This window comes from Phaethon lepturus, unplaced genomic scaffold (genome assembly GCF_000687285.1).
Source record: "Phaethon lepturus isolate BGI_N335 unplaced genomic scaffold, ASM68728v1 scaffold3167, whole genome shotgun sequence".
NCBI lineage: Eukaryota > Metazoa > Chordata > Aves > Phaethontiformes > Phaethontidae > Phaethon > Phaethon lepturus.
Window position 1 is genome coordinate 1 of NW_010553842.1, and position 27,414 is coordinate 27,414.

At 36.2% G+C, this 27,414-nt stretch overlaps 1 protein-coding gene across 1 annotated transcript in view; it reads right to left on the reverse strand.

Moving 5' to 3' along the window:
* Positions 1-2,787: 2,787 nt before the first annotated feature.
* Positions 2,788-27,414, reverse strand: part of LOC104624299 (transmembrane protein 131-like) — a gene marked incomplete at its 3' end in the record, with an annotated part of 49,946 nt that continues 25,319 nt past the window's right edge. The window contains exons 3-11 of the mRNA XM_010291636.1: positions 26,417-26,457; positions 19,191-19,259; positions 10,420-10,543; positions 8,860-8,976; positions 7,923-8,045; positions 7,111-7,191; positions 4,015-4,165; positions 3,817-3,873; positions 2,788-2,849 (exon numbers count right to left, since the gene is read on the reverse strand). Coding sequence (XP_010289938.1) covers positions 2,788-2,849; positions 3,817-3,873; positions 4,015-4,165; positions 7,111-7,191; positions 7,923-8,045; positions 8,860-8,976; positions 10,420-10,543; positions 19,191-19,259; positions 26,417-26,457 — 825 coding nt within the window. The remainder of the gene's footprint in view (positions 2,850-3,816; positions 3,874-4,014; positions 4,166-7,110; positions 7,192-7,922; positions 8,046-8,859; positions 8,977-10,419; positions 10,544-19,190; positions 19,260-26,416; positions 26,458-27,414) is intronic.

A 27,414-nucleotide genomic window follows, 5' to 3' on the forward strand; every position in this document is an offset into this window, starting at 1 on the left:
ATGGCAACTACGTCGTAGCTGCCGCGGTGCAGTTTAACTTGTGTCAGTTTAACTTGGCCTTCAGTTTAAAGAGGGACACAACTAACTAACTAAAGTTCATTTTCACCGTAAAGTACCATCCAGAACAGTCATGGAATAAACTATTAGATTTTAATTCTTTAAGGTAACTTTCCCTTGATAACTTTGAGATATGTGCACTCAAATGTGCAGAATAAAAACGTAACTCAGAAGTAAATTCATTCTTGCAGGTTGATAAGAGTAAAAACCTACTATGAAGTATATGAACTGTGACAGAGGTAAATACTTTCTTATACAAACACTTTTATTTTCAAACTGATAGAACTCAGCTTCAATATAGCACTCTCTTGAACTTCCTGGTTCTTTACAAATCACACATGATCAGGAACTCAAATTTTAAAGTGTGCATACACTTTTAGCAATCAAATGGTCTTAAACTGCCTTAAGTAAACACAAATTCTTCATCCTAGAGAGGGATAAAAAAAGTGTTCAACAGTCTACATCTAACTGATTTTTGACAGCGTGGATTAATTTTTGCAGCATGACAACAGTTCATCCAGTCATGAAATAAACACGGTTCTCCCTAATAATGGAGAAAACCCCATAAAATATAGTTAAGGAAGTTTTTATAAAGAGTTATTTATAAATGAGTTATTTATAAAGAGTTTTTATAAAGAGTTTTAGAATACAAAAAAGAAAGGCAAGAGCTCTTACTCTCCCCAACCAGTTTGCTGGACCACAGCATGACCAAGTACTTAAAGGCAGAACTACTACAACTCTGGCCACAGTATTAGAGGTCTCATACACGGATTGACCTGAAGATATTTAGTTCCTCCAGCACCCAGCTTAAACATATGCTAAATATAGCCTTGGCCTTTCCTTCTGACATTAAGATGAAATTTGTCACAGAGCTCTGTCTCACTGCTTTTAAACCCTAGCTCTAAAGGGTCAGAAATCCATTTCTCAAGCTTTCCTACAAGTAAGCTATTCACCAGGTTCCTTACCACTTTGAAATTCCTTGACTGGAACAGCAGCAAAATTCATACAGTGCTTCAAACGCTAGAAAGGTTACAAACTTCACAACAAAACTGTGCCTTAATGAAATGAACACTTGACTTGATGTGCCATATGTGACACACTGAAAAATACATCGTATCTGAACTGATGTGCTAACTTTGTCATTGCAAAAGTGACACCTAAAAGATTTAAAACCACCAAATTTACTGCTTGCATACACAGTCTATGGTCTACATTCTATGGTCCAAAGACCATAGCTTAAAAAAAAAAGGCAGGGTTTTTTTTTAATGGAGGAGTATGAATTACTACCGTACATTATCAGATATTAGAAGTGACACTGATGGTTTGAATACATGGTTATTTGCATTGCTCTCAAGAAGTATATTACACACTTCAAAAATAAAATAAATTATAAAAAAAATCCCACAAACACAAAAAAACATCCCCATGCCAAAAACCTCACAAATCTAAGAAGATGGACATGATATAAGAGAGCAGACATAGCTGGAAAAGATAGTTTCATAAATTTTCCAACCCTCTGATTGGAAAAATTATATATAGGCCTTTTTTAAATAAAAGCTCTCCAATGGAAGCTGGTTCATAGCTTAAAAGGCCATGAGAGACCTTAGAGGATCATCTGATTTGATTAATGCTATAAGCATTAGGACTTCGATGAATTAAGTTCAGTTCGCACTACACTGCAAATTTCTCTCAACTTGAATATTATTAGTGAACAACTTAGCAAGCATCACAATAGACTACTGTCACAGTGGAAAGTTATCCTCACTACTAAAAATGTGTCCTGTTTCTACTCTAACTTCATCTAGACTCAGTTTCCAGTATCTTATTTTACATTTTTGTTAGACCTCTAGTATTAAAATACTATTCCCTATAGTTAGAGCTATAAGCTTTAAAAATACAGAAATGCTCTCCAAGAGCTCAGTAAGAAACCTTTGCCAATCCTTCAGTCATTCTTCTGGCTCCTCTGGTTTCTTTTCAACACTTTTTGAAGTGCACTGGGACAAGGTATAGCTAGCTATACAACTAAATCTGGAAAACAAGGAAGACAGGAAGGGGAGAAGGAAGAAGTGAGAAAAATACTGGGCAATGAGAAAAATTACACAGGAAAAAGGTATGAATGAACAAAGGCAGACTACCAGACTGCAGCCAAAATTCTGTAATAAAAATAGAAAATAGGAAATGCAAAACCTAGAATTCTCAAGCTGGCTGCGCTTTATGTGCAGCTGCAGTGATCTCACTGGAAAGTGCTCTATAGTGTTTGCAGCTTTTTCCTTATTTCAAGCTACAAAGCAGATAACCTCAAGAAAATAAGGGTCATTTTACAGTCTGCTCTTGAACACTACTCTTTGCTCATCTTAAAAGATTACACTGGGCAACCACTTTATACACACTCATGGAGTGTGTGATGAGGACAAAGAATCCCACAGACTCTGCATTAATCTCTCATTCACTGAACAGGAGTTAATGTTCTCAAGTATAAAAGCTTCCAGGGGCTCAGATATTGCAGGCACAGCCTATAAATGCTGAAGCAGCCGTTCAAAAAAGGCTATGAATCAAATGAATTTTACCATGCATATAGATTATTTGTCTTGCTAGTAAGTTACATTTTCAGTCGCACATCAGCTAGCTTCTAATTCTGAACACTACATGGTGAACCTGTGAATGATCAATTTTTATGAGAGAAAGTAAATCGAAGTAGAAAGTTTCAAATTGAAAGGAAATAAAACTTACTGTAATTGGCACATCTTTTGTTCCTGAATTTAATAAATGCAGATTTAAAATTTTTGGCAGATCTGTTAAAGAACAAAAACATACCTGGCTATTAGGCTATTTTAACATAAGAACCTTATGCAAAGTCATCTGCACTAGCTGGTTTCTCATATAAATCCACTGTTGTTCAGTGTTAAAAAGTTAAGACTAACATGACAGTACAGCCAGTCAACATAGATAGTCCCAAGAACCTGACACACTTAAAAACAGCATTTTTGTGTATTAGTAGATATTGCATGCTTCAGCTAACCATTCATATTTCTAACACATTAAGAAATGAACAGGCTAAACATAGAATGTTTATGAACAAATCTGTTCATAGAATGAATGATTTTGCCAGATGCACCAATATCCAACAGAAACTAATTTTAATTTAGAACTTTTACATATTAAGTAAGTTGCAAGGAAAAATACTTCAGAAGCTACCTTTTCTAGTTGAAAGAAGATATACACTGTTTTTCTTCAGTACAGTTTCAAAAGATACCTTCAGTTTTACTACTTTCTGCCATGTTGGTTTTTTTTATTGCACTAAATAATATTAATTTAAGATGTAAAATGTTAGGCACAAATGTGTGACACTTGAAAAAAGATCATAAGTAACAAATTTTATTAAGTTTGCACATTTTCACTATTCCCTCTGAAAATTATTAAAACTTACACAGATGTAAAGCAATCTTTCAAAACAAGGTCACAAATTTAAGTAAACTGATAATGGTCTTCAGATTAAGCCATGTGCGACTGTGTAAGACTGATGTTATTACTAGACTTAAACTGGATGTGCAAACTACTGTTCGCTTGTACACATCTCAAGTATACTTGCAGGTGAATACATTTGTGCACTGTCCTAACACATTGTTATCCTGCTTTTGAAACTCTAGCTTTTAAAAAGCATCATTCCACAAGCAACCCTGAATAGTACAAAGATAACTGTGCTTTCCCCTCCGTACCCTACTCCTTATAAATACTTTTGAAACCTGAAGTATTGTTTACCTTGCGTTCGTAGTGTACCAAAATCTAGCATTTCTGTTGATGAATAGATTCCTGGTGCTTTAAGGAAAAAAAAAAAAAAAGAAAAAGAAAAAAAAAAAGAAAAGTTACCATTTTCTTAGTACACTAAAAGTTAATTAAGCTGAATAACTAAAAACAATGCACAAAAAGCAACAAAAAACCAACCAGTTTTCTACAAACCTGTTGTAACTTCTACTTCAACAGGGAGAATAATAAATTCTGTGTTGTCCGAGGCATTTGTTTTTATTCTAATGAAGGCTGTATGATTATCTGCTTCTCTTGAAGAAAAGCTGGCTCTCATCACTCCTTTTGTTTCATATGGAGGTATTTCCTGATAAATAATCAAACACCTATAAGAGTGCAGTAATTACAAAAAAAGCTGCCACACCAAAAAAAATTACACTAGAAGCATTGAATATAATTGTATTAAAAGAAAAACCTTCAATAGCAGTAAGAGATAGGCTGCATGTTATTAAAATTACCATTAAATTTAGTAAGGGTAATTGTAATCATCTAATATGACATCGATTAAAAATAGGTATATGCTAGAGGACTTTCATATCCATTTGATTAAGTTTTATGTATTAAAATTGTGGCAAAAAGGCATTTACCAAAAACCAAAATCTATTCATAAAAATGTTATTCAGTGCAGTAACATTAAACATTGGTTTTGCATATTCTAATTGTTTTTTCTCCAAAGCAGACACAAGGCATACAGTTTCAGTGCTAAACACAAACTGAAGTAGTGCAGAACTGCAAGTAACCAGAAGGCTGTGGAACTACAGGTTTATTAGTCACCAAGCAATTTACAGCAAAAAGTCAAAATGTGTTCTAGGTTCTGTCCCAAGCCTATTTCACCATCTGCATTCACGGTTTCAAAGACAAGTCTTTCTGTATTTCCTGGATACAACTGTACCACAAGACTGCAGCACAAGCTTCAGAACCATAGCTGAAATACTAACATTGCTACTAACATAACTAACTGCTGCGGAACTGGATTTTTCATCCTTCCCCCCCCCCCCCCCCCCCCAACACAAAGGTCTCAGCTTTCTAACAACCGCTACAGCAGATGAAAACACAGATTTGAAATTTGGAGCTTCTTCCACTTTAAACGCAAATAAATATGGCACAAAGTAGGAATTTTTGATGAGATGTCCTTGCATCGATTGATGTTTCAGTTGACAGCTTCTTTTGTGTTTTTGATGAAGGAAACTGGACAGGACATAACCCTTATAGGTGCTGATTGTCTTATACATCTCTCTTGTGTTTTCTGTAGTACAAACGTATACCAAGCCATTATGGTGGTCAAACCATATTTTCCATGATACAATGACCGTAGATGTATTATTTGAAAACTGTTGAATATCAAAGTAACTAGTTTCAACTGCTACTACTTGGTGAGTCCCTAACTAAGCAGCTTTCAAGTTCTGTTTTTGCACTTATTCACAGACCTAACAGAATGCAGCCATTCATTAATGTTTCAAAGGATGTGATTTGACTCTTCCATATGTGTAACCAGGGAACCAAGGTTTCTCAGATACCTGAAGTAACTTTGAACAGTGATTACAAAAATACTCCTGCATATGCAGACTACTTCATCCAATCATCCAAACATTTTGCACCAAAACTATTTTAGACAATGATGTACACCCATATATCAAAGTATCATCACTATATTTCCTATAATTTCATCTACTTTGCAGCTTTTTCTAACTGCAGGACAGCTCTTGACATAGCCAATATAATGATATATCTGGGTGTTTCCTCCCACGGTTTAATTTCTCCTAGTTGCCTTATTGTTTTGAAATACCAATGGCTGATATGAAAAACAAGAGGATTAATGCTGACTAGTATTAACCTAACTGCCTTTCCATGCAATACATGGAAGCTTTCACATGCATATGATCATTAACTGGCAACCTCTGAAAATCTACATGCTCAAGAAGCAGAACCAGAAATAAACCAGACATTTTAAAATCTTCTATTCTTTTGTTTGTAGCTCTAACATGTTTGTTATATACCTACTAACAGCTACAGAATTCAACATTTCCCTTGAGTTCTTTTGACAAGGAAGGGGCTATCTTTAGAAGCAATGCCATTCGACTAAAACTGTCTCAAAGCATTATTACCTTCATTTTTTAAAATTCATTTTTATGTTTCCATCTAACCCCTCAGCATCTGTTTACTCCTTCCACTGCACTTTTTAAAATGCTTGTGATCACACTCACTTCTTTGCAACTATGTTATCTAAAACTAAGATACTGCCATTCTCATGGACTTTCTCCAGAAAAGCCAGGAATTAAGTTTTGTGATCCTCCTCCTTAGCTCACTTGGAAATATTCTGGCTTTACGCATTACAAATGTAACTGTCAGTGACTGTAATGATGCACTTAAGCAAGAGACAAGTTTTGGAGCCCCATGACTTTAAAGTCCCTCCCAGACAAAAAACAGTCATCAAAAAAAGGACTGATTCTAATTAAAGAGGAAAATAGGTTTTGCATCTAGTTGGACATTTTCAACAGTATAACATACAGCATGCATCTAATACTTTCCCTTCAAGATGCTTCTAAAAATTTATTTCACTTAAAGATATTGGTATGTATTACTTCAAAACTACATTAAGTGAAGAACACAAACAAAACAGATTTAATGGGCCAGACCACGAGTCCATCCAACCCACTACCCCATCTCCAGCAGCAGACATAAAAAGTAAAGAGTACCTGCAGGGCATGCATGTAGGAATATTTTCCAGAAGCTTCCAGCCACTCTCAATTCATGATCTAGGCATTTATTGTAGCTAAACACACTACTGTTTTAGCTAGTAGTTCTTAACAGATTCTTCTTCCCTAACTTCATTCAGCCACTTTTTCAACCCATGCATACACTCATAGCGATTTGCAGGAAGGACTTTCTCAGTTTTAAAAGGAAAAAAAACCCAACATATATTTTTCCTGTAGGTTAGATCCAACATCAGGAGGACTACATTGTCCTGAATGTTCAGGTAGGTGTAACTCATTCTGCTGGGAATCATCTTGTTCATCTCATTTCAAAAGCACAGCTCAATACAGATGGCTTCTTTTAATTAAACCTTCCCTTCAATTGCTATTACCATACAATTAACAGATCATGTTATCGTTTCAATTTTTATGGGGTATTTTTAATGATTACACGACAAGAAACAAAGTTGGTAAAAAAACCAAAACAAAACCTAAAATCATATAAAAATAAAACCGCCCTAAACAAGTACAACGAATGCTGCAAGACATGACTACTCACCCATAGCTTCCTTGTACCTCCTTGCTGACCTGTTGGAAGTTCTAAATGGAGATCACCTCCACTGGAATACATTTCTACCACCTGAGGTGGATAACAGGAAAATGTTAGCACTCAACTTGAAAGGGATGCTGGTTTAGTTATCAGGTATTATTAACATGCAATGGCATGGGTTAGCAACTATTTGACCACTGGAGTATCTTACAAATTCACTTTTAATGATGATATAGCCATCTGCTAGTGCTATACTTTATGTGCTTTCAGTAGCATTTCACAGTTTGTAGATCATTTACTTAACAGAATCAGATCATGTTTATCAGTGGAATATTAATTTACTTGTTTGGTTAGGTACAGACATCAATCCTGCCTTAAGATAAGAATGCTTGCCAACGTTACATACTAGAATACACCTTATGTATTGTTAAGGACACCTCACGCTGTGCAGAACAAGCAGAAGGAAGCTAAGAGGCACGCCTGGATTAAAAGCACAAGATCCATTTTACTTTTGTTTTCTTCAGTACTTTTCTTAATTACCAGTTAAGTTTAATTCTTTATTTTGCAGTAATGATAACCATTTTAAAAATGGAAATTTCATAGTAAAACCTCAATTTAGCAAATTAGGAGATGTGTGAGCATGATCTACAATTTCTAGAACAACTGATTTGCTTTTAAACAGAAAAAAATTATATAAATGTGAAACACTTGGCTTCAAATAGCTTTCAAGTTCAAACAGAGTATTAAGAAGTACCAAAATAAAACTTCAGTTTAATATCATAAACATAAATGAGCATTTAATGGTTTTCTTTTAGGCTTACCTGCAAAGGTTCACTGTGAGGGTTATGTATATTTATTATAGGAGAAAAACTGCTATTTACAGGAACTCGTGCCCCAATAAATGGGCGCAATCGATAGGGGTTCGGTACTCCAATGCCAAACACCTGGTTCAGAAAAACAAGCTTAAGTAGCTGTATGCAATTGTTGCAGAGCCTAACGTGTGTGCCAATTTTAGTAATCAACAAAGTACTCTTTTCAATTAATCTTATAGTATACTTCTAACTCAACATTTAAAACCAATACCATGCTAAATCACTGAAATAAACTGGTTTAGTTTGCAGCTAAAAGGGTATTTCTCATAGCTACTACTTACTTACACTGACATAACACAGGAAGTCAAAGTACCATCTTCTTTTCTGATACTCTGAAACGCTAGATAACCAGCTAAAGGTTAAAAAGATGTGAAATATCCTTTCATCAACCCATTATGGAACATATGGGAAGCATTTTTCTTCTTGTTTTCAAAACACTGCCATGGTAAGAGTCTTTCAACAAGAGGATTTCTCTCACTTTTCAGACTCTCTCATGTGTCTGGTTTCTCTTTCTGAATCTCAAGTGAGTAATTTTTTGCCAGTTTAATGAATAACATTGTCTTGTCACTGGATCAGATGAGTACAGAGCTAAAGAATGAGCTAGATCACAGCAGTGAGCCACTAAAATAACACAGCCAAAAAAGTTGTTGGGAGGATTTTAAACCCCACATAATTTAATCGATCTGCCTTACAGTACTGCCCTACAGATATTTACAATGGTATACCTCTGTGTTAGAACAAGCAGCAGGGATGGAAACTTCTTCAACTGGGCTGATTAAAAAACCCAAACTCTGATGCAAATATCCTTGGATGGTTAAGCATGCCATAATAGATACTGTTCTGGCTGATGCACACTTCACAACTTTTTCTGAGAGGGTTATCTTACCTGATAAGTGAATATCCCATGATTAGAAGTGTTAATAAATAAAGTATTCTCTACGTTTCCCACTACTCTTGCGAGGAAAACTACATCAAAGGACGTATTCCCTCCTGGAAGAATTTTCTGGAAAAAATAAAAGCAAGCAATCAGAAGAATAAGCTAACCTGTTTACTGAAGACATTCCACCCAGAAGATGAACAATAGTTTTTATGCTATGGAAGATCTATGACACCATGCCTTTTAACTTCTCAAATTTTTGACTTCACAAAAATGATCAGAGGGATGAAACACCTCTCCTGTGAGGACAGGCTGAGAGAGTTGGGGTTGTTCAGCCTGGAGAATAGAAGGCTCCAGGGAGCCCTTCTTGCAGCCTTTCAGTACCTAAAGGGGGCTTCTAAGAAAGATGAGGACAGACTTTTTAGCAGGGCCTGCTGCAACAGGACAAGGGGTAATGGTTTTAAACTAAAAGAGGGTAGATTCAGACTAGATATAAGGAAGACATTTTTGACAACGAGGGTGGTGAAACGCTGGCCCAGGTTGCCCAGAGAGGTGGTAGATGCCCCATCCCTGGCAACATTCAAGGTCAGGTTGGACGGGGCTCTGAGCAACCTGATGTAGTTGAAGATGTCTTATTGCAGGGGGGCTGGACTAGATGACCTTTAAAAGAACCCTTCCAACCCAAACTGTTCTATGATTCTATGATATCTGTGTGTCCCTTATGCAAAACTGAAGTTCGAAAGTCTACTGCAGATTTGGGAAAAAAGAATAGAATTTTTAGACAAATAAAAATGTGTAATAAAATAATAAAAATACCAGTATTTTGCAACTATTACCTAGTGCAGGATCATTTTTATTTAAATTTTTATGTTGAAGTCTGAACTTATAGTTCAGCTTATCATAGAAATATTTTGGACTGACAGTTTACAGAACATTGGAGAAAGGTAATTACTACAAGACCTCCGTGAGAAAGGTTCCTTATGGACAGGTGTTTTGAAGTTTTTAGTGTTTACATGGCCCCTGCTAAGCCACAGGCTCTGCAGACAAAACTGAAACCGGACGACTGTATCTGACAGTAATGTGGTTAAGAATTAACCCTGCTGACACCGTGCTTTTTAACTTGCAAATTCCTGTAACATGACCGTGGTAGTTATAAGTGTATCAGAGCAACTGCTTCACACTAACACCACTTCACCAGACTTACAATTTTCAGAAAAAAATGTAAGAACAGCCTGCTCCTGTAAGTGCTATGAGGCAATGTACACTTAGTCACTTCAGCCACAATGGAGATCTGCTGTTAAACCATCAGTTACACTACACGCTTCCAACATAGTCAGAACTCCTATGCAGTATTTCGTTCCTTCTCTTCTAGTAGGGTTTGTGTGTGTTTCTGTGATAAGTTCAAATTTTTGGGTAACTGACATGAGATCAAGAACTGCAGTGTCTTAATACTTTTAGGTATATTTATTGCAATAAGTAGCTCGTTTGAAGAAGGGAGGGAAATCAAGCTCCCATTTGGGGTGGGTAGGGGGATGGAAAACCTCATTTTGAGAAAGCAGAATAACTTACCCTATTCTGAAAGAATGATGCATGAAAATGTGATGTTGTAGCAGATATTGATACTAATGTAATTGTTTCTTCTGAGCTAGGGTTATGTAGGTAAACTTTTTCCATTTTTGGCATTCCGACTGGCCTGTCAAGAGAGAATATTTTTAAAGCATTAGACTTGTAGTAAATAGAGCATTGGGCTTTGTCCCATTACACCAGATAGGAACACAGCATTGATGAACACTGGCAATGATAGAATGTTGTATTAAATGTTTTTTTCAAGTAACATCTGTAAATTCTACCTTGAAGAATTACTCAGTTGACATCTTTTCCATTATTTTGATTACTTTTCCTGAAGGCTTACTTAATATTGTATCATCCTCTAAAATGACACCTATCCAAAATGAAATTCTAATTTTCAGGTTTTTTACTTCAGAAGAGGCAAAATTATCTATTCCTGTGCTAGAACCTCTAAATAATTATCTTAAGAGAGGCTGCGCACAGCAACTTAAAATAAACAGAACACACTCTAGACAAAAGTCTAAGCACATTTTTTTTCCAGGTACAACGTAAGTAGTCTTACCCAGAACCCGGATTTTTTCTGGTATTATATTTTCTAATATACTCTACAGAATTAAGTACACAGACATGTGCAGCAACAACTATTTTATTTGTATATTGCATTTGAATTCAAACCTTAAGGAAAAATATAAGAATTCTGAAACACAGAAGTCAAACAGTTAAACAGCACACTTTTTCAGTAACAAGACATGCTAACACATTATTCCACACAAGCTTTAGGCTTGTTTTATTTTGCTTAACAGCTGATATAACAATAAATGCTTTTGTTTCACCACTTATTTTTCAGAATTATTTTCATGCCTTTTAACACACAGGTGTTAAGCATCAGCACCAAAACACTAATAACGCGTGTATATCACAATTTGCTCCAAGTTAAATTTTGGAATTCAAAATGGTTAACTTTCACACTACACGAATTCCATATAGCCCTCCCTCCCATATCACCTGCTCCAAACATTGCAAGGACCACAAAACTATCGGTAAGAACTACTATTTGTAGTACCTGAAGCTACGATGACCAATAACAGGCAGTTGTTCTGCCATCTTCAGTTAACTTCAACAGGCCAAATTAATAAGCACTATTGTAGTTGCAGAGTATTTCAACCTGGGTGTGGGTGTGTCTCAATAGATAAAGCAACATAAGTTTGCTGTAAATCAAACGTTGCACTGAATGAAGGATTTAGTGACAGTAATCAAACTATACCACAATGTACAGAGTGATTATGGTAACAGACAGAACCTCCTACTTATGAAACATGGGCTAAACAGATAGATGCTAAAGACTCTGATAGCAATTCAAAGATATAACTATTAACCTTCAATAAACTGCATCATCACCAACAGTGGAATATATCTGCACTCTACTACTGTAAATCTCTTCACTCATCTTACCAAGTCTTAATTTCATGTCTCCATCAGCAAACACTTTTCTTGATCCTTCTTTCACTGTCAAAAAAAATCTCATTTTGACTTCTCTAACTGAATTAGAAATTAAGACAACAATTTCTCTCCTCACCTTTTAAAAGCCATACAAAACCTAACATCCAGGTTCAGCCATAATGTAAAAGTACTCTTATCTGGTGCCAGTATACATGGGGAGATTAGAAAGGGAAATGGTTTATCAGCTGTGGTGGTTTGCATTAACTGCTGTAACTGTTACATTGCTGATCAATGGAATCAAACCTATACACCTGTTCTCCATTTGCTAGGGAAAAAGCTTATCAGACCAGAGGAATCTGAATGAGCGCCAGCCCTCCAATGTTCTCCATCTCTACCCCAACCACAGCAAGAAAAAAGAACCCAAACAAAACACCCACAAAACAACAAGCGAGGAAAATGTCTGCTGACGCAGTTACCCAGCATCCCCTGAGTTCTGAACTTACTGCTTCAAACACTCCTTCACTGACATCAGTACAGATGGGCTTGAGTATTTTACCTGCTTGGTAACCGTGAAAGGCATAAGCAAGGTTTTATAACAGTCAGCAGTTTCACAGTGAATTCATTGCTTAGAGAAAGTGGTCATGCCTTAAACAAGTACTTTCTGATTCTATCAACACACAAAAAAGGAAATAAAGTAGTCCAACTCCTCCAACACTGAAGAAAGCTCTTTCAGTCTCTCCTGAGGATCAGCTATCTGTTCCCTAGTTCTCACTGTCATTTCTCATTTTCCTCAGTGGAAGACATACTGCCAGCACCTTGATGCATCTCTTGCTTGCCACAGTGCAGTTTCTGGATACTTCTCTTCCCCAGAGCATGTTCATAGCTCCCCAAGAAGGGGAAACCATCCTCCTCCTCCATTACAATGCACTCCAACAGGTCTTCACAAGAGGAGCTTAAGAGCCAAAACCAAAAATCAAGCAGAACAGTTCCTGCCAACCACAAGAGCAGGAAGCACGAGAAGATGAGGTAGATGTAAGCACTGTATTACATGTGAGCAAATGACATGACTAGCATATCACCTGTGATCTTTACAGAGAACCAGCTGTGTACTGATAACCTAAGATCAGCATTGACTTAAGTGACACTTTTTATGATGCACAACATGTGAAACACCACAAAGCCAAGAAAACTGTGGAATGAACTGGTAAGACTGAAGTGCCAGCCTGTTCCTGTCAGAAAGGTAGTTTGGAAGTAAAACTCATTATCCCAGGAAATGTTTCACATATTAACAATCTTTTAAGGCTTCATGCTTTTCCAGTTCTGAAAAGAGGGGAACATAAGACAGTATATTTGAGAGACTAAAGCCTATAAAAACAACTAGTAGGGAAGCAGCCATGACAGACATCACAGTTCACTAACTTCAGATTCCAGATGAAACCACCACGGTATAATTATAGGTGATAAAGGCAGAAGTCACTAAAAAGGAATTCTGTTGCTAGGACTATGTTTTATTTTATTATTTTGTTGACCATTCTGATTTTGAAACAATGAGTCCAATATTATGTTTTACTCAGACACAGCTTTCCTTATATTCTTGAAGCTCGATGTTAGCCAATCTACAGAAATAGAAACCTCACTTGTTTCTTCTGCTATCTAAAAGCCAGGCAAAACAGCGTGCACCAGACACATTTAATGGACCTACATGCCAAGCAATAATCACAGAAGGGGTGCTCTCCAGGCTGTGAATTATGAAGCCACAATGATCTGCACAAGTACAGTCTTACCTGGTGCTAAATTTTACAACAGAATTTCCTGGAGCAGACACAGCAAGCACTTTTCATTGCAAGAAGCTGGTACAGACACACACCTTCAGGCAAACATGACCTCTCAAAGCACGTAAGACTTTTGCTCATAATCTTTTGTCTCTGCATAATGCTAGGTCCACCTACACTGATATAAAACAGATACCACAACCTAGCTGAGTAGATGGCAATTAACAGGGGTGAGTGCCTGCTCAAAGGGGTAAAGAAGCCTGTGTTCACATACTTTACTGCTGCAACTCAGTTCTTTCCAAAGTCTGAGTTAGTATCTGCAGTGTATTGTACACATATCTTTGTAATGGAATTCATTGCTGCTCTAGAGGTCAAGAGGTAGATTCTCTTAACAAACGAAACCAGCTCCTGCAAAAAATTGGGGAGATGAGTCCTTGAGTGATTGGCTCAAACTTAACTTGCAAACATACCTAGCTACTCCCTGTGAAACAAATATGGATTGAGGAAATGCTCTTTTAAAAAGAGTAACTACATTTTTTCTTACTGCATATAGTTTAGACACCTCTATAAAATGCTTGCTTGATTTACAAAAACTGACACAAATCCATTACTGAAAAGCAAAGGATATAAATTCAGCAGATACATTCTTCCTCTTCCATCTCCTATTCTTTCTAATGAGACTGGAAGTCAACCAAAACCTTCCCACTTAGATTTTGGAATGCTGGGAATATAGGTAAATATACTCAAGATTTAATTCAGGTAAATTCCTTATTAATTTGAGAGTTTAACAAGTATGTTTCCCCTGAAGTATTTTTTTCTTTTAGCATCTTTGGCAACTGCTGAAACAATTGTAAGACCAGTTGTCACACAGCATATCAGAAGTTTCACGTGGGCTAAATCAGTATCCTGAGTCAGAAAGAAGTGAATAGCAGATGCCTAGAAAGCGAAAGTGTAATAACGTGGAAAGCATACAAAGCCAGGTACCCAGAAAACCCTCCTAGCCTCTAAATATATGCAGGCTGGGAACTTCCTGAACCAATGCAGATGGTTCTCCAGTCAGAAGGTCAGAGATAGTGAGCTCCAACAATAAGAACTTGGGTGTTGACTTGTAATGTATCCAGCTACTTTTAATGAAATGAAGCGAGCTGGTTGTACAAGGTTACCTCTAGAGACTGAAAGGGAATGCCTTTTTTACCCCATTGTGAAGAACATGCTCGTTCCTTATGTGAAGGCAGCCTGCATGATGTACAAGACTAGAGAATTAGTGACTAGAGCATTCTTCCTGCTTCACATGAAACTGTATGTATCACAGGTTGAACGACACAGGCAAGTTGCTTATTTAACCAAAGTTGAAGTAACTGAAGCACCTAAGTTTGAGAATGCAAATGTGTCTCATTAACTTGGAAAAGCAAAAGAATATTTTTTCTATATGCATTAGCCTATAGACCAATTGTTTCTTAGCTTCCAGATTTCACTGGCTTTTAACAAACCAAGAACTTTTATATTACACTTGACAAAAACATGTAACATAAATGGAGCAAACACCCCATTTTATGTTAGGAATCTAACTTAGACCCCATACAACAAATCATACCTTTTCCAAACAATTAGCAAAACCCCATATACAAAACATCAGTCGTAGTCTTATACAATCGTGTCACCAACTGCGATTTCAATGAAGCTAAGACTGTAATAAACTATTTTGCTTTATTAGCATTTTGCAGCCTAGTATGATACACAAACAGAGGTCGATCTGGACTAAATGTCAATTTACTCTCAATATTTTCTTATACTTAAACTCCAAGGGAAATCAAAATTTCATTTTGCAACTTTTTTTCAAAATTCCAACCATCTCAAACACTCACACATTAAAAGTGTATCAAATGTACTGTGTAAACATTTGGCTGCACATTATAGGTACCTTATAGGTCCTTTCACCATTTGTACTTGTTTAAAATATAAGAAAACTAGCGATTTGGATAAACTCTCTAGTTGCTAAAATTCTCCATTATTTACTGTTAAAATATTAGAGTTCTTGAAGAAAATAGACCAATTTGGTAAACTTCCCATCCTCTTCTGTTCTTGCAAGTAACATAAGGTCTCAAGACCTGCAAGGTGCTCTCAAATATTTCAACATTACCAAGCAATTGCTTTCAAGGCCAGCTTAAGCTTTCACAGAATATCCTGCCAAATACCAGAGCTCAGAAACAAGAAACATGAAAACACTAAAAAAAAAAACCCCTAAGGAAAACATTTCAAGGGAAATGCAAAGCAAGATCGTTTATCAACAGAAAACCAAAAGATAGATTTTCAGAATACTGTCCTACCAACAAGAAAACTCTGTCTAGGGAATGGGACTTTGCTCAAATCTACTCAAGCAAGAACCTCCATTCACCACAGAAGCACATGTTGATGAAGGATTAAACTACTACTTTTGCTAAAAGTATCATTTCGTACGTTACCAATCACTTCCATGAGGCAGAGGCAAGATATCAACTTCATCTTTAAAATAATCCCACATTTTAAAATTTTGATGGTAACTAGTTCTAGCTTACATTGTGTTACTTTCCTAAAATACTCTGTACGCAAATGCTCTGTTACCAAATGTTACTTCTACCAAAAATTTAATTGTGAAGAACTTACAAACTTTACTTTTGATATAGTCAGAGTTGAATTAACACAGATGACGGCAATGTATCAAGATCTATGAAGATTCAAGTTCCCCCACAAACCAGGTGCAAGAACTGAATATAAACTGCCTCACAACAGTATTCTTCAGTCTTCACCCAGATGGGCCACCTGCAAGAGCTTTAATATGAAGAAACGTCTCAAAGCCAGCCATATAGGTAATGCCTGTTCTGCCAAAATAGCCTCTGAGCAACCAACTCCCAAAGCTATGGAAGACGACATAATGGTTAGTGCTTGCACCTTAGAACATCTGAATTATTTCATTCCCATTACAACAGGGGAGAGTAACAGATTAAGAGAGAGTACAAGGAACAGAAAGCAGCTAAGAATAAAGGTCACTAGTTGTGGAGTTGGTTGCAGGTGGAGGTTTTTTTTCTTGTTTGTTTTCTTTAAAACCCTGAATCTCCAATATCCAACATGCTGCAGAATTGGTTCCAGAGGAAGACTGGTATTGCTTCAGAAACAACAAGGAGGCGGCTTTCACATTAAATAACCAAATGAGTGTTCCACTTAGTCCAAGCAGTTTCCTGGAGCAGTGATACGGAAGAACCTGCCTCAGTTCCACCCCACTCCCAGAGGCTTAATGTATACGGAGAACTTTTGGGATCTCTTCAAGTGAGCTAAAGATTTGCATATGCTAACATACAGCATATATGTCCTTTGATAAATGTGAGATTACCTGGACTGCGTTCAAAGTGGTAGGATATGGTATTGTTTATTTTATATTAAAGCAGCATTAAAAAAAAGCCCGAACTGTTATAAATCAGAAGTGTAAGGCCATTGTAATCTCATCTCCATGTAGGACACAGGAAGTGTGTCTACAGCACCCATTTATCAACTTAATACTGATTTTGATTTTGTGAGATCCCTAGATAAAATAACTTTTAATAAATATTATTCCTGCTTAAGTTGGAATGTTTTTGAAACACCTGATTAAAGCCAAACACTCTTGGCAGACCAAAAATTTCACAGGAAGAACAGGTTAGCTTGCAACTGAAATTAAATATTGCAACTTTCTTTAGCCTAGGAATGATACATGATGATAGCTCAGTATAAATACGAACTTTGAACAAGCTTGCTCTACTAAATGCTACATGCTACCTATTAACAAAACACTGTTTAGGTACAATACTTGTTCAGAAACTAAATATGCATTTTATGCCTTTCCTAAAATCCATTATTATCAAAGAAAGAAAGGTCAGAATTTGAATGTGAAAACCCTGTCTCTTTGAAATGCAAACAAGCTAAAAGCTTAAATCTGCATTATTTGACTTCCAAGGTGCTTGGCACATGCAGTTTTGTTCCCACCATAAGGTTGAGTTACTCAGCATTTCTCGGAGTTGATTCTCTTTAAATGCCTAAGTACAGATTTGAAACTGAACTTTAGGGGTTCATATCTAAACCTTTTCTAAAACTGTTTTTGACATTTTACTGAAGTTTTAATAAATCAAAAGACAATTTCTGCCTGAGATTATGACCTAAACTACAACAGGTAAATTCATCATTACATTATTACATTCATTATTACAAAAAAAAAAACCAAACAACAAAAACACACAACATCAAAAGCTAGAGATTCTGAAATTTTGAAGGAATAAGGGACAGAGTGATTTACTATGTCTTTACTCAGAAGTAAAAGTTACAATTTTGTTAGACTGAGCACAAATAAATTTCATAAAATGAGGCGTTTTCATATAGTTTTGCTATTTAGTGGCATTATGTTTGGGATTTTTGTATAAAGATTATTTCTGGAAAACTACTCTGTGCAAACAATACACAGTTAAATCCTCTCTTCTTTCAGAAACAGAAGTATACACCATGCCAATATACTGAAGCTTCCTTGCACATCTCTGTAGTCACCACACTGTACAATGGTCTTTCCTACAGACCAGGGGTACTATATTTTTTATTAATAATCTGTGGTTTATCTATAAATAAAGCAGCCTTTCATCGATCAGCAGTGCTGCCTGAGGGTGGGAGAAGCAATACCATGCTAAGGCACACCTGGGCCGTTCTCCTCCTTCCAGGCTGAACTGTTAACAAAATGTTTGAAATGCCCTCACTGCAGTTTACACTGTGTCAAAGCATCAATCATGCACAGAGGCAGCATCCATGTACACCAACTCCAGAACGGATCTTGACTGTTAATAAGAAGAATGATTGTAGCTACCTATACACAGTAACCAGTTACTGGTAAGAGAAACTAAAGACTGAAGTCGTTCTCAGAAGAACCTGTTACAAACAGGTACATTGTTGAAATTAAGTGTCCTTCCTCCTCCCCTTCTTTTGTCTTTTAGAGAAGCCACAGGTAAGTCTGCTGTAAACCATTACCTTCAGTCACTGAGAATCGAAACAGCAGCTGCAGGGTGGAGCATGGAGCTAAGTTCCTGGAGGCTGTTTGTTGTCCTTGAAGCTGTATTTTCACAACTCCACACTACTGTTCTAATAGAGAACTACTGTTCTCTACATCTACTGATGTACCGACAAAGTTTTTTTGCCACCAAAGCATTTGTAAAATGGACACACTAGAGTAGATGCTCTCTGACATGGGTTATGTACAAGCAGAAAGGTAACCTCACCTCAGTACATTAAGTTCTAGACTTAGAACTGTTTCCACTGTGCAGAGAAGTTGTACAAGTACTTAAAAAGTAAGTCAAGTACCTACACTACCAAAACCATGGCTGCTGACAGGTCGCTACATGGTATTTAAGACTGAGTACACCAGCTCTCTGCCACACATAGGTCAGCTACACTTATGGGCAATCTATCAATTTAATTTATGTATACAACCTCCTCCATCAGTTTTAAATGCTCTTGAGATGTTTTTTTCTATTTGTCTAACTAAACAGATGAGAAGACTTTTCAACTTACTGTTCATGGAAATCCAGCATTGGTGGCTCAAACCGGAGAGGTCGGCAATTTCCCCGATATAGGGATACACTGCAAGAAAAATTAAAATGCTGTAAAAGATACTGTTAAATGATATATTTTTGCTTCCTTCCCATCTCAAATTGCCCTTTCTTAGCAAAATGTTCATTAATATTAATAATAGAGCAACTAATTCCAAAGAAGAAACAGTCTGACAAACTAGTCCAGTCAGAATACCGTAATTTTACCAGCCGCTTACATGATTATGTGGTGTCTCCAAGAAAGATTATGCAAGAGTATAAATCTTGGAAATGAATATAATTGAAGTATTAGTTTCCCTCTATATAATGATGGCTAAGTGAAATAGTGAGCTAAACAGGTATTATCTTTCATAGCAATATCCAAACACCTTCCTCAAGGTCTAACAGTCATTTACATACACATCATGAGTTTCTCTAACTACAACTACACTAGTACATAAACAATCTCAGACCCATTTGATGGTATTGAGGCCACATGGGAGAAAACAGTCCGTGTCTATACTGTTAAAGGCTCATAATCTCCAGAAGACAATGACTCTGCTCTAGAAACATTCCTTAGCTTTGCCTATACTAACGTCCCACTGGGAACTCTTCAGGAGAATGCTGGTAGATGAAGACTAAAACCTAAATACCACTCAACCAATCCAGCAATGAAGATCACAAAGTATCTGGAAACATTCTCTACTATTGCTTATTTTACCAGTACAGTTATATAGAGCACAATCAACAATCCACAATATAAGTTACAAAGAAAAAAAAAAGTTGCATTGACTGAAACATTTTCTTATTCAGAATGATGTGATTGTGACCACACTGAAGTAACTCTGTAATTCACTAACACTTTATTTTGGGCTCAGTAAAAATCATATTTATACAGTAAAACATAAAACAGGGGAACAATAACGTAAAAGAAATAAACAGGAAAGGCTAAAGAATGGCTCAAGACCAATGGTTTTAATTTAAATGCTTTTGTTACTGATATTAAAATAGCACTCCTGTTTTAGATCTTTGTTTTCTGACTTTGCATAAAACAATCCTAGATGCCCAAAGACACAGAGCTGCTCTACAAACCCAGCCAGGGCAGCAGAAGCACCCAGTTATGCCTCAAGAGAGGAAGAACCCAGGAGATGGAAGATGTCCTCAGACAGGTCCATGTGGCTCACCTTATGAGAGCTGAGGCCTTGAACTCAGTACTTCCAGGGAAACTAATTATTGATCAAACTCAGGTATCTTACCACATTCCTGAACCATTTCAACAAAGAAGCTCTTTACAGGAGTAATAATTTACAAATAGGGTATGAAATCATAACTGTATTCTCTAACAGCACAGATTTAGGCAATGACAACAGTATAACAAATCAACAGCTTTTTTTATAAAAATACATCTCAATCACTCACTCTAGTACTCTACAACTGAATCTTCACACTTCAAGTATAATATATGTCTAATAGAGAAATCTATTCATGTTGATCGATTTACAGCTCTCTAAGTTTGGATGTCAAAGCATCTTCAATACTACTTAAAGCCTAGTCGTTAAAAATAGCTTTATCCACATAATGAAAGTAAAACATTATTGGGGCAACAGTAGGCATAGTACAGTCAGCTTTAGTTTGCACTCAATGCATGTATATATACACACACATATGCATCACAAAACAATAGAAGTAAAGGTAAGACACTAATAGGAAGAACTGTATAAAGATCTACAGTACATTACAATTCTTGCTACTATTAAGTACTGCTCTGACTCATTACAGTTGTCAAATGAGAGAGCTTGGGTATACCTTCTCAGGCTAAAATCAAGCCTTGTGGAATAAGTGCTCAACAAAATGAAGTTTAGAGAGACACTAGACATAAAAGAATAAAGTTGGAAAATTATACTAACAGTGATATTTTGAAAGGATAAAATAAGTTGATGGTCCAATTTAAAAAAAAACAAAACAAAACACATTTAGTGCATTTTTATCCTGAAAAGGACAAAAAGCTCATGTACCTCCATTGTCAAGATAACACTAAACAGAAACTGCTCTTCTTCAATAATGATTTTTAAAATAGTTCTGTCAATTTTTTCCAACTTTAAAACTTTGAGCAGTCAGCCAGCACCTCTTTTTTGTTGGTAATTATTAGTAAAAGGACATATCAATTCCTTTTATACAAAAGTTTTCATAAATATTTACAGAAGCTATAATGAAGATCTTTATTTCAAATGCATTGAAAATGCAGTCAAGAGTAACTTGACCTAACTTGAACAATCAGGACATACATGATTCTCCATATACATGAGAAGTTTAAGCAACATTTTCTCAGACTATATAGCTATATTATCCTGGATAGCCATTTACACAGCACAGTCTTTAAATGGCTAAAGTTTGGTACAGGCAGCTACATCATAATGAATGCCAACTATTATAATAAAAGTAACAACTGTAATACGATTCAAATGGGAACAAGCAATATTGGAATTCCCAAACTTTGCCTACTGAAAGGCCCAACATGAGTCAACTTGCAGCAGACTTACAAAATCATTATAATGTCTGCTTTGCTGGGCACTTGCCTACTGAAGGCTGGATACACCCATGGGTAGGGCAACTTTACAGCATAATGACATTTAACTTAATTACTATTCTACATGTGTAGAGCTATGGCTCCTAGTCTTATATCAGAATTTAAACATTTTTCTCTCCCTACCCCTCCAAGTTTCCTAACCTTCAAAGTCAAGAAGAACAACACAAAAAGGAAAAGATGAAGCTGAATGAGAGAGGACATCTGCCAACAAGCTCCAGCAGACCAAGAATTGGCCAGGAGCCATCTGAACCTAAGTAGTTTCAGGAATTACTAGTTCCTGAAAATGATTTAAGATGGTCCCAACACTTCTTCCTGTTCTTCAAGAATTTTGATTTTAAAAATGAGACTCAAGAGTGAACTACACACATTCCCTGATACAATCATTATCCTCGCCGGACCACCTACTCTGTCATCCAAGTGAGAGGGCATTTACCTCAACTACTAAAATAACTACTGTAGTGCTACTACCCAGAAACTACCTACAACCAGATGCAATTCACTGAAGTGCAACTTCATGTCTCAAGTAAGGTTAGTCCAGATACAGTTATAAAGATGGTCAAAATATCAATGCCTGGAAAGACTGTAGGTGACATGGATATCCATCTGTGCTGAGACACAATTTTCTTCTGAGGATACTCTGCAGCAATTCTATAATATTTTGCCATTTATTACAGAGTACTAGGCACTCATAATTTTAAATAAATAAATAAATGCACATCTTTGCATTTGGAGATGAAGAAAATGCTTGTCAAATATAGTGTTTAAAGATTTCTGCAAAGTTGGGTAGTAACTGTTACTCTTTATCCTCACTTTACCTTTCTAGCTGATTCTAGGATTTCTGGAGGAGGTATGTGCTCTGTGGAGTCTTATCTGTACCATCTTTAATTGCTACTGTGGAAAATTCAAATCTAAGCATTACTCTACATCTATTTTTCCCACATTACTTTACCAGTTGTTTAAAGAGTTTCATTTCCTCTCCTGTACCATAAATTGTCAAGAAATAGACGACGGCATTAAACTGTCAAATAGCAAGAGATCTCATTATTTTATTTAGCAACACAAACTCTTAGAAAGCCACTACTTTGTTATTTCTATTACCACAAATAAAATGAACGTGTGTCCAAAAATAACCACGTGAATTTTTTAAATGACAAATAGGCAAATACCTCACAGTGGGTACTTTTTGTACCAGAATGTCCTTGAAAGAGCCACCTCAAAGACAGACCATTTTTGGCTAAAAAATAAGTAACTAGTCATATTTCCCTGAGTGCATCCATGAATTGTCAATATCTAAAAATAAGGTTGAGCTGCATATATCAGAAAATGTATTTCAATTTTTATAGTTAAAATTGTTTTAGAAATATGGGTATTAAACACAGCCCCAGTGAGAAAGTGAACTCCCACAGAACATTTGGCCATTTTGGTATCTGGCAGTAGCCACTGCTGTAAGTGCAGATGAATAAAAAGACTAGCAACAAAAGTTTTTCACAAACTACACCCAGCTAGTGGTTGGCTCAGTTATGCCAACATTAACCCTGTATCAGGAAAACATACTCATGATATCAGATGTTAAACTTCAAAGCTAACATTTCCTGAGGGGGTTGTCTGGGGAAAGGGTGGGGAAAGAACAGGGAGAAACTTGAACTGTAACCTGACCATGGGCAAGAACAAAACAAATTAAATGGCTAGTTCATTTCCCTCCTCCCAATTAGTGTTAAAAAGCAGATCAAAGAACTGAATAAACTGTCTAGATAGGGCAGAAATACCTGCAAGCTATACCAAGCAGGAGATATCAGAATCTCTAGTAAGTACAATGAAAGACAAGTCATCTAGAGAAGTGAAGCATGTGGATCAGAAACCTAGAGTTTTTAGCAACGCCACTGAAAAAAAATCACCGAGAAAAATACTTGAAAGAAAGATCCATGTAAAACCAGTAAGGGGGGACGGGGGACGGAGACAAAAAAAATTGCTCATAATCTCTAGGTCCCAATAAAGGCACCTCCTTTCTGCCATTGAGAGTCAATGATTTAAACAAGATACTATTCCATTTAAACTACCTCCATAAAGTCTGACTCTACCCAAGATATAAAATACACTAATCATGGTTCTCAGAGTTAAACTGCGATTCCTAAATTAATGTTTTCATAGTTGCAATCTGCCTGACATCCTGCAGCATATAGCTACAGCTGTTTTAAGTTCTTGTCCGCAGCTGTGTCCCCCACCATTTTGCAATCCCCTAACAGCTCGTGGAAGAATGCAACAAATACCCACAGCACAACAGCTCCAGTTCACAATCTATGTACAAACCCATCATTGCTGGCAGGGTTAAATAAGTCACTGGACCATGAACTGCAGCAGCTGAGCCACAAGCACAAATGTTCACTTCCTCTGTCACCAGAGAGAGAGCCCTGGCAGGAAGGACAGGTAAATAACAACTGGGGTACTTCCTAGCTTCTTAAACCACTCGTGTTGTTTGAGAGTTATGAATGACCAGAGTCCAGTTGATTTAATATTACAAACCATGACAGGGAAGAACACAATGATCACTTAGCATAAGTTACTTGGCTTACAGAAATGGAAGTTTTGGAAGTTAGTATTAGTTATACTGCTCCATAACCTATTTGAATTGATCATGTTCTTCCGGAAGCATTAAGGATCGTCTTATTTGTCTTTGAACATGAGAAGTTCAATAACAAATTTTAAGAGATTCTTTCACTGTTGTGCAAAGTCTGAGTCCACTACATAGCAACGAGCACAGGGCTTCACACAAGCAGTTTAAGATAGCAAAATGAGGAAACCCCCTAGTAAACAAATTATTTAAAGTGCATAATTTTAATTTGATCTTTAAAAAACTATTTTTATTTTATCATGACCAAAATGTTACAATTTGTATGTTTACAACAATCAGGAAAGTTAAATTCAAGTAAGTCTTAATGCATGGTAACTTCACAGGTGGTAATTCTTTCTCCTATTACAGTACAGTTACAAACCCAGAGGTGTATATGTAGTGTAAGTGGTTAACAGAGAAACCAGTACTGAATAAATCTTTGGAAGTGAGTATTTATAGGAGCAGTTTAGTGAAATGCATATTCTACTTGCTTAATCCACTCTTAACAGGCAAGTAGAAAACATAGTTTAGTAAAAGCATCAGGGGCAAAGTTTAATTTGAGAGACTTCATAGATGAGAAATAAATGGGCAGAAGTCCTGAAGGGCAGAGAGAAGCCTCCATTGCTGGGGAAGGGGAAAGAAGACAGATTCAGGGAAGGTACAGCATCACAAAGTTTCAAGTTTTATGCAGAATGACTAAGCTCAACTTTTTTAATTAAAAAGCAAATGAGAAGTTTGTGTAATACAAGTTTGACAAAATTCACATTACCATAATACACAAATTGCCTCAAGCTTCAGGTCAAAATATAAAGCAACTGCCTTGTTTCAACACATAGTATTAACTCTTCTCTTTTACATTATCACAATAAAGATAATGTGAATTTATGTTTTAATTTCACCTGGAGTGAAGGACCTGCCACATCCTCACAAGGTTCTTCAGTACGTTCATGTTCACTCTTTCCCCCTGAAACCCTGAATTCCAAGTGTATTTAGAAACCTAGTAGTAGTTAAGCCAAAGTCTACAGTATTTTCATACAATTCAGGAGATTTACGTTGCAAGATTTAGGTCTGTATCTAATCAGAAGGCAGCAGAGACTGATGGCAAGTGATACAAATAGGATCACGGCTTTTAAGTGTAACACGAAAAACACTGCTTTTTTTCAAAGATTTTTTCAAAACTTGTTGCAAACATAATGCTCTTAAGCCCAAGTTGAAGCAATTATATGCATAGTAAAACAAGAACTTTTCATATGTTTATCTGAAATAAAAAAATAATCCTTATACTAAATTTCCTGAGAAGGAAATGGAAACAGTCCATGAAAAAAATCTATCTGTATTTACCCATCATAAACTATGCTTTACATGACAGTTTGTTGAATGCTATGGTATAAGAAACAAGCTTAATTATTACTGTTCAATGTACTCATTAAATACACAGGAATATTTGAGGAATCTCCAGAGAAAAAACAGGGACCAGAGGAAAAAAAAAAAACAGAGGCCACTTCTTTTCCTCCTCAGATACTACACATACAAAGTCCTTTGGTAATAAATTACTTCTTTGGGGACAGGATGGGACAGGACGACGGGACATATGGACAGGGAAGAATCTATTGAGAATAACATGATAAAGTTTTTCTTCAAAAGGACACAAGCAGGTAAACAAACCCATTCCTTTCTCAACAAAACTTCAGTAAAATTATTAAAAAAAAAAAAAATCTACAAGCAGAGTCTCAGTTTACCCCCTCTTTGTTTACACAGAATTACTCTGTGGTATACACTACAAAGTGAATTAAAGAATTCCATTTCTTATTTCATACATGAAGTGATTTAGCTGTCCAATATTAAAAATTGTTTTATGTTTGAGTTTAAATTTCCTCTGTACGAGACAAATAATTGAAAAATTACACAATTTGTATTTAATCTTGTTTACAGTAAAACTTTATTATTCTTATGAAGAATAGCACAAATCTCACAATAGGATGGCTTTATTAAACTTTTAGAAAGTCATGCTTACCTTTTCTGTTGGTAAGAACTGAGGCCTATAGTTGTCTCAGTCTGTAAAAGAAACAAATAATTTTAAATTTAAGACACTGACAGCATTATATTTCCTGTGGGGGGAAAAAGAACCCCAGCAACTGTAACAAGTTAGTAGATTGGAACTTGAAAGAAAAAAGGAGAAGTACTGATCTGGAGTAGAAAATGCAAATTAGCTTTTTCCAATTAATTACTTATAGAAATTAAGACTCTACCAAAAGCCTGTTTGGCTCTGGACAAGAACTGAAGTCAGGTCAGTGGTAGGAACTCCTACGAACTGTAAGATAAGGAGCAACTTAAAGATTATTAACAGGAGGAAAAAAGTCCAGGAAATTATAACAATGTAGGGAGCAAAAGAAAAACCTAGCGTACATGTAAGAAACAAATTACCAAAAAAAGCATATAAAAATAAAATAACAGTCAAGCAATTATCTCACAGGTATAATTTAAGAAACTAGAAAACAAAGAACGCTATAATCTCCATTTGATTAGGAAACTTCATCTCCTTCCCTGCTAATGATCTAGCCTCTATTATTCATACCTTTACTACCACTGCTGGACACCACAGTTAATTACCTGAAAACAAGGAGGTTAGGTTGTCTAGGAAATTCCAACTAGTTTACCCTTGTCTAAGAAACACCAACTGGTTTTAAAGGCTGCGCATGGAAAACTTCTGTCTTCTCATAGTATTTGGGGATGAAATTGAGGATTTCAGTCCTTCTCTTAAAGGCATTTCATGGCCAAGATGAATAATCTTCTGGGAGTGGGAAGAGAGCTTACAGGTCTGATAAAGCCTATGGTGCACCTTAGCTCATCTGACACAGTTCCCGTCAAGTATAAGGATGTGATTTGTTTGCAAGGGGAATGCAAATTTTTCATATCACATTTCAGAACTAAAATCAAGTCCCTTGGCTGGGCACTTCACTGACTTCTATTTAAACTACACATTAAACTTTCTCTTCTTGTTTTTCCTAAGAT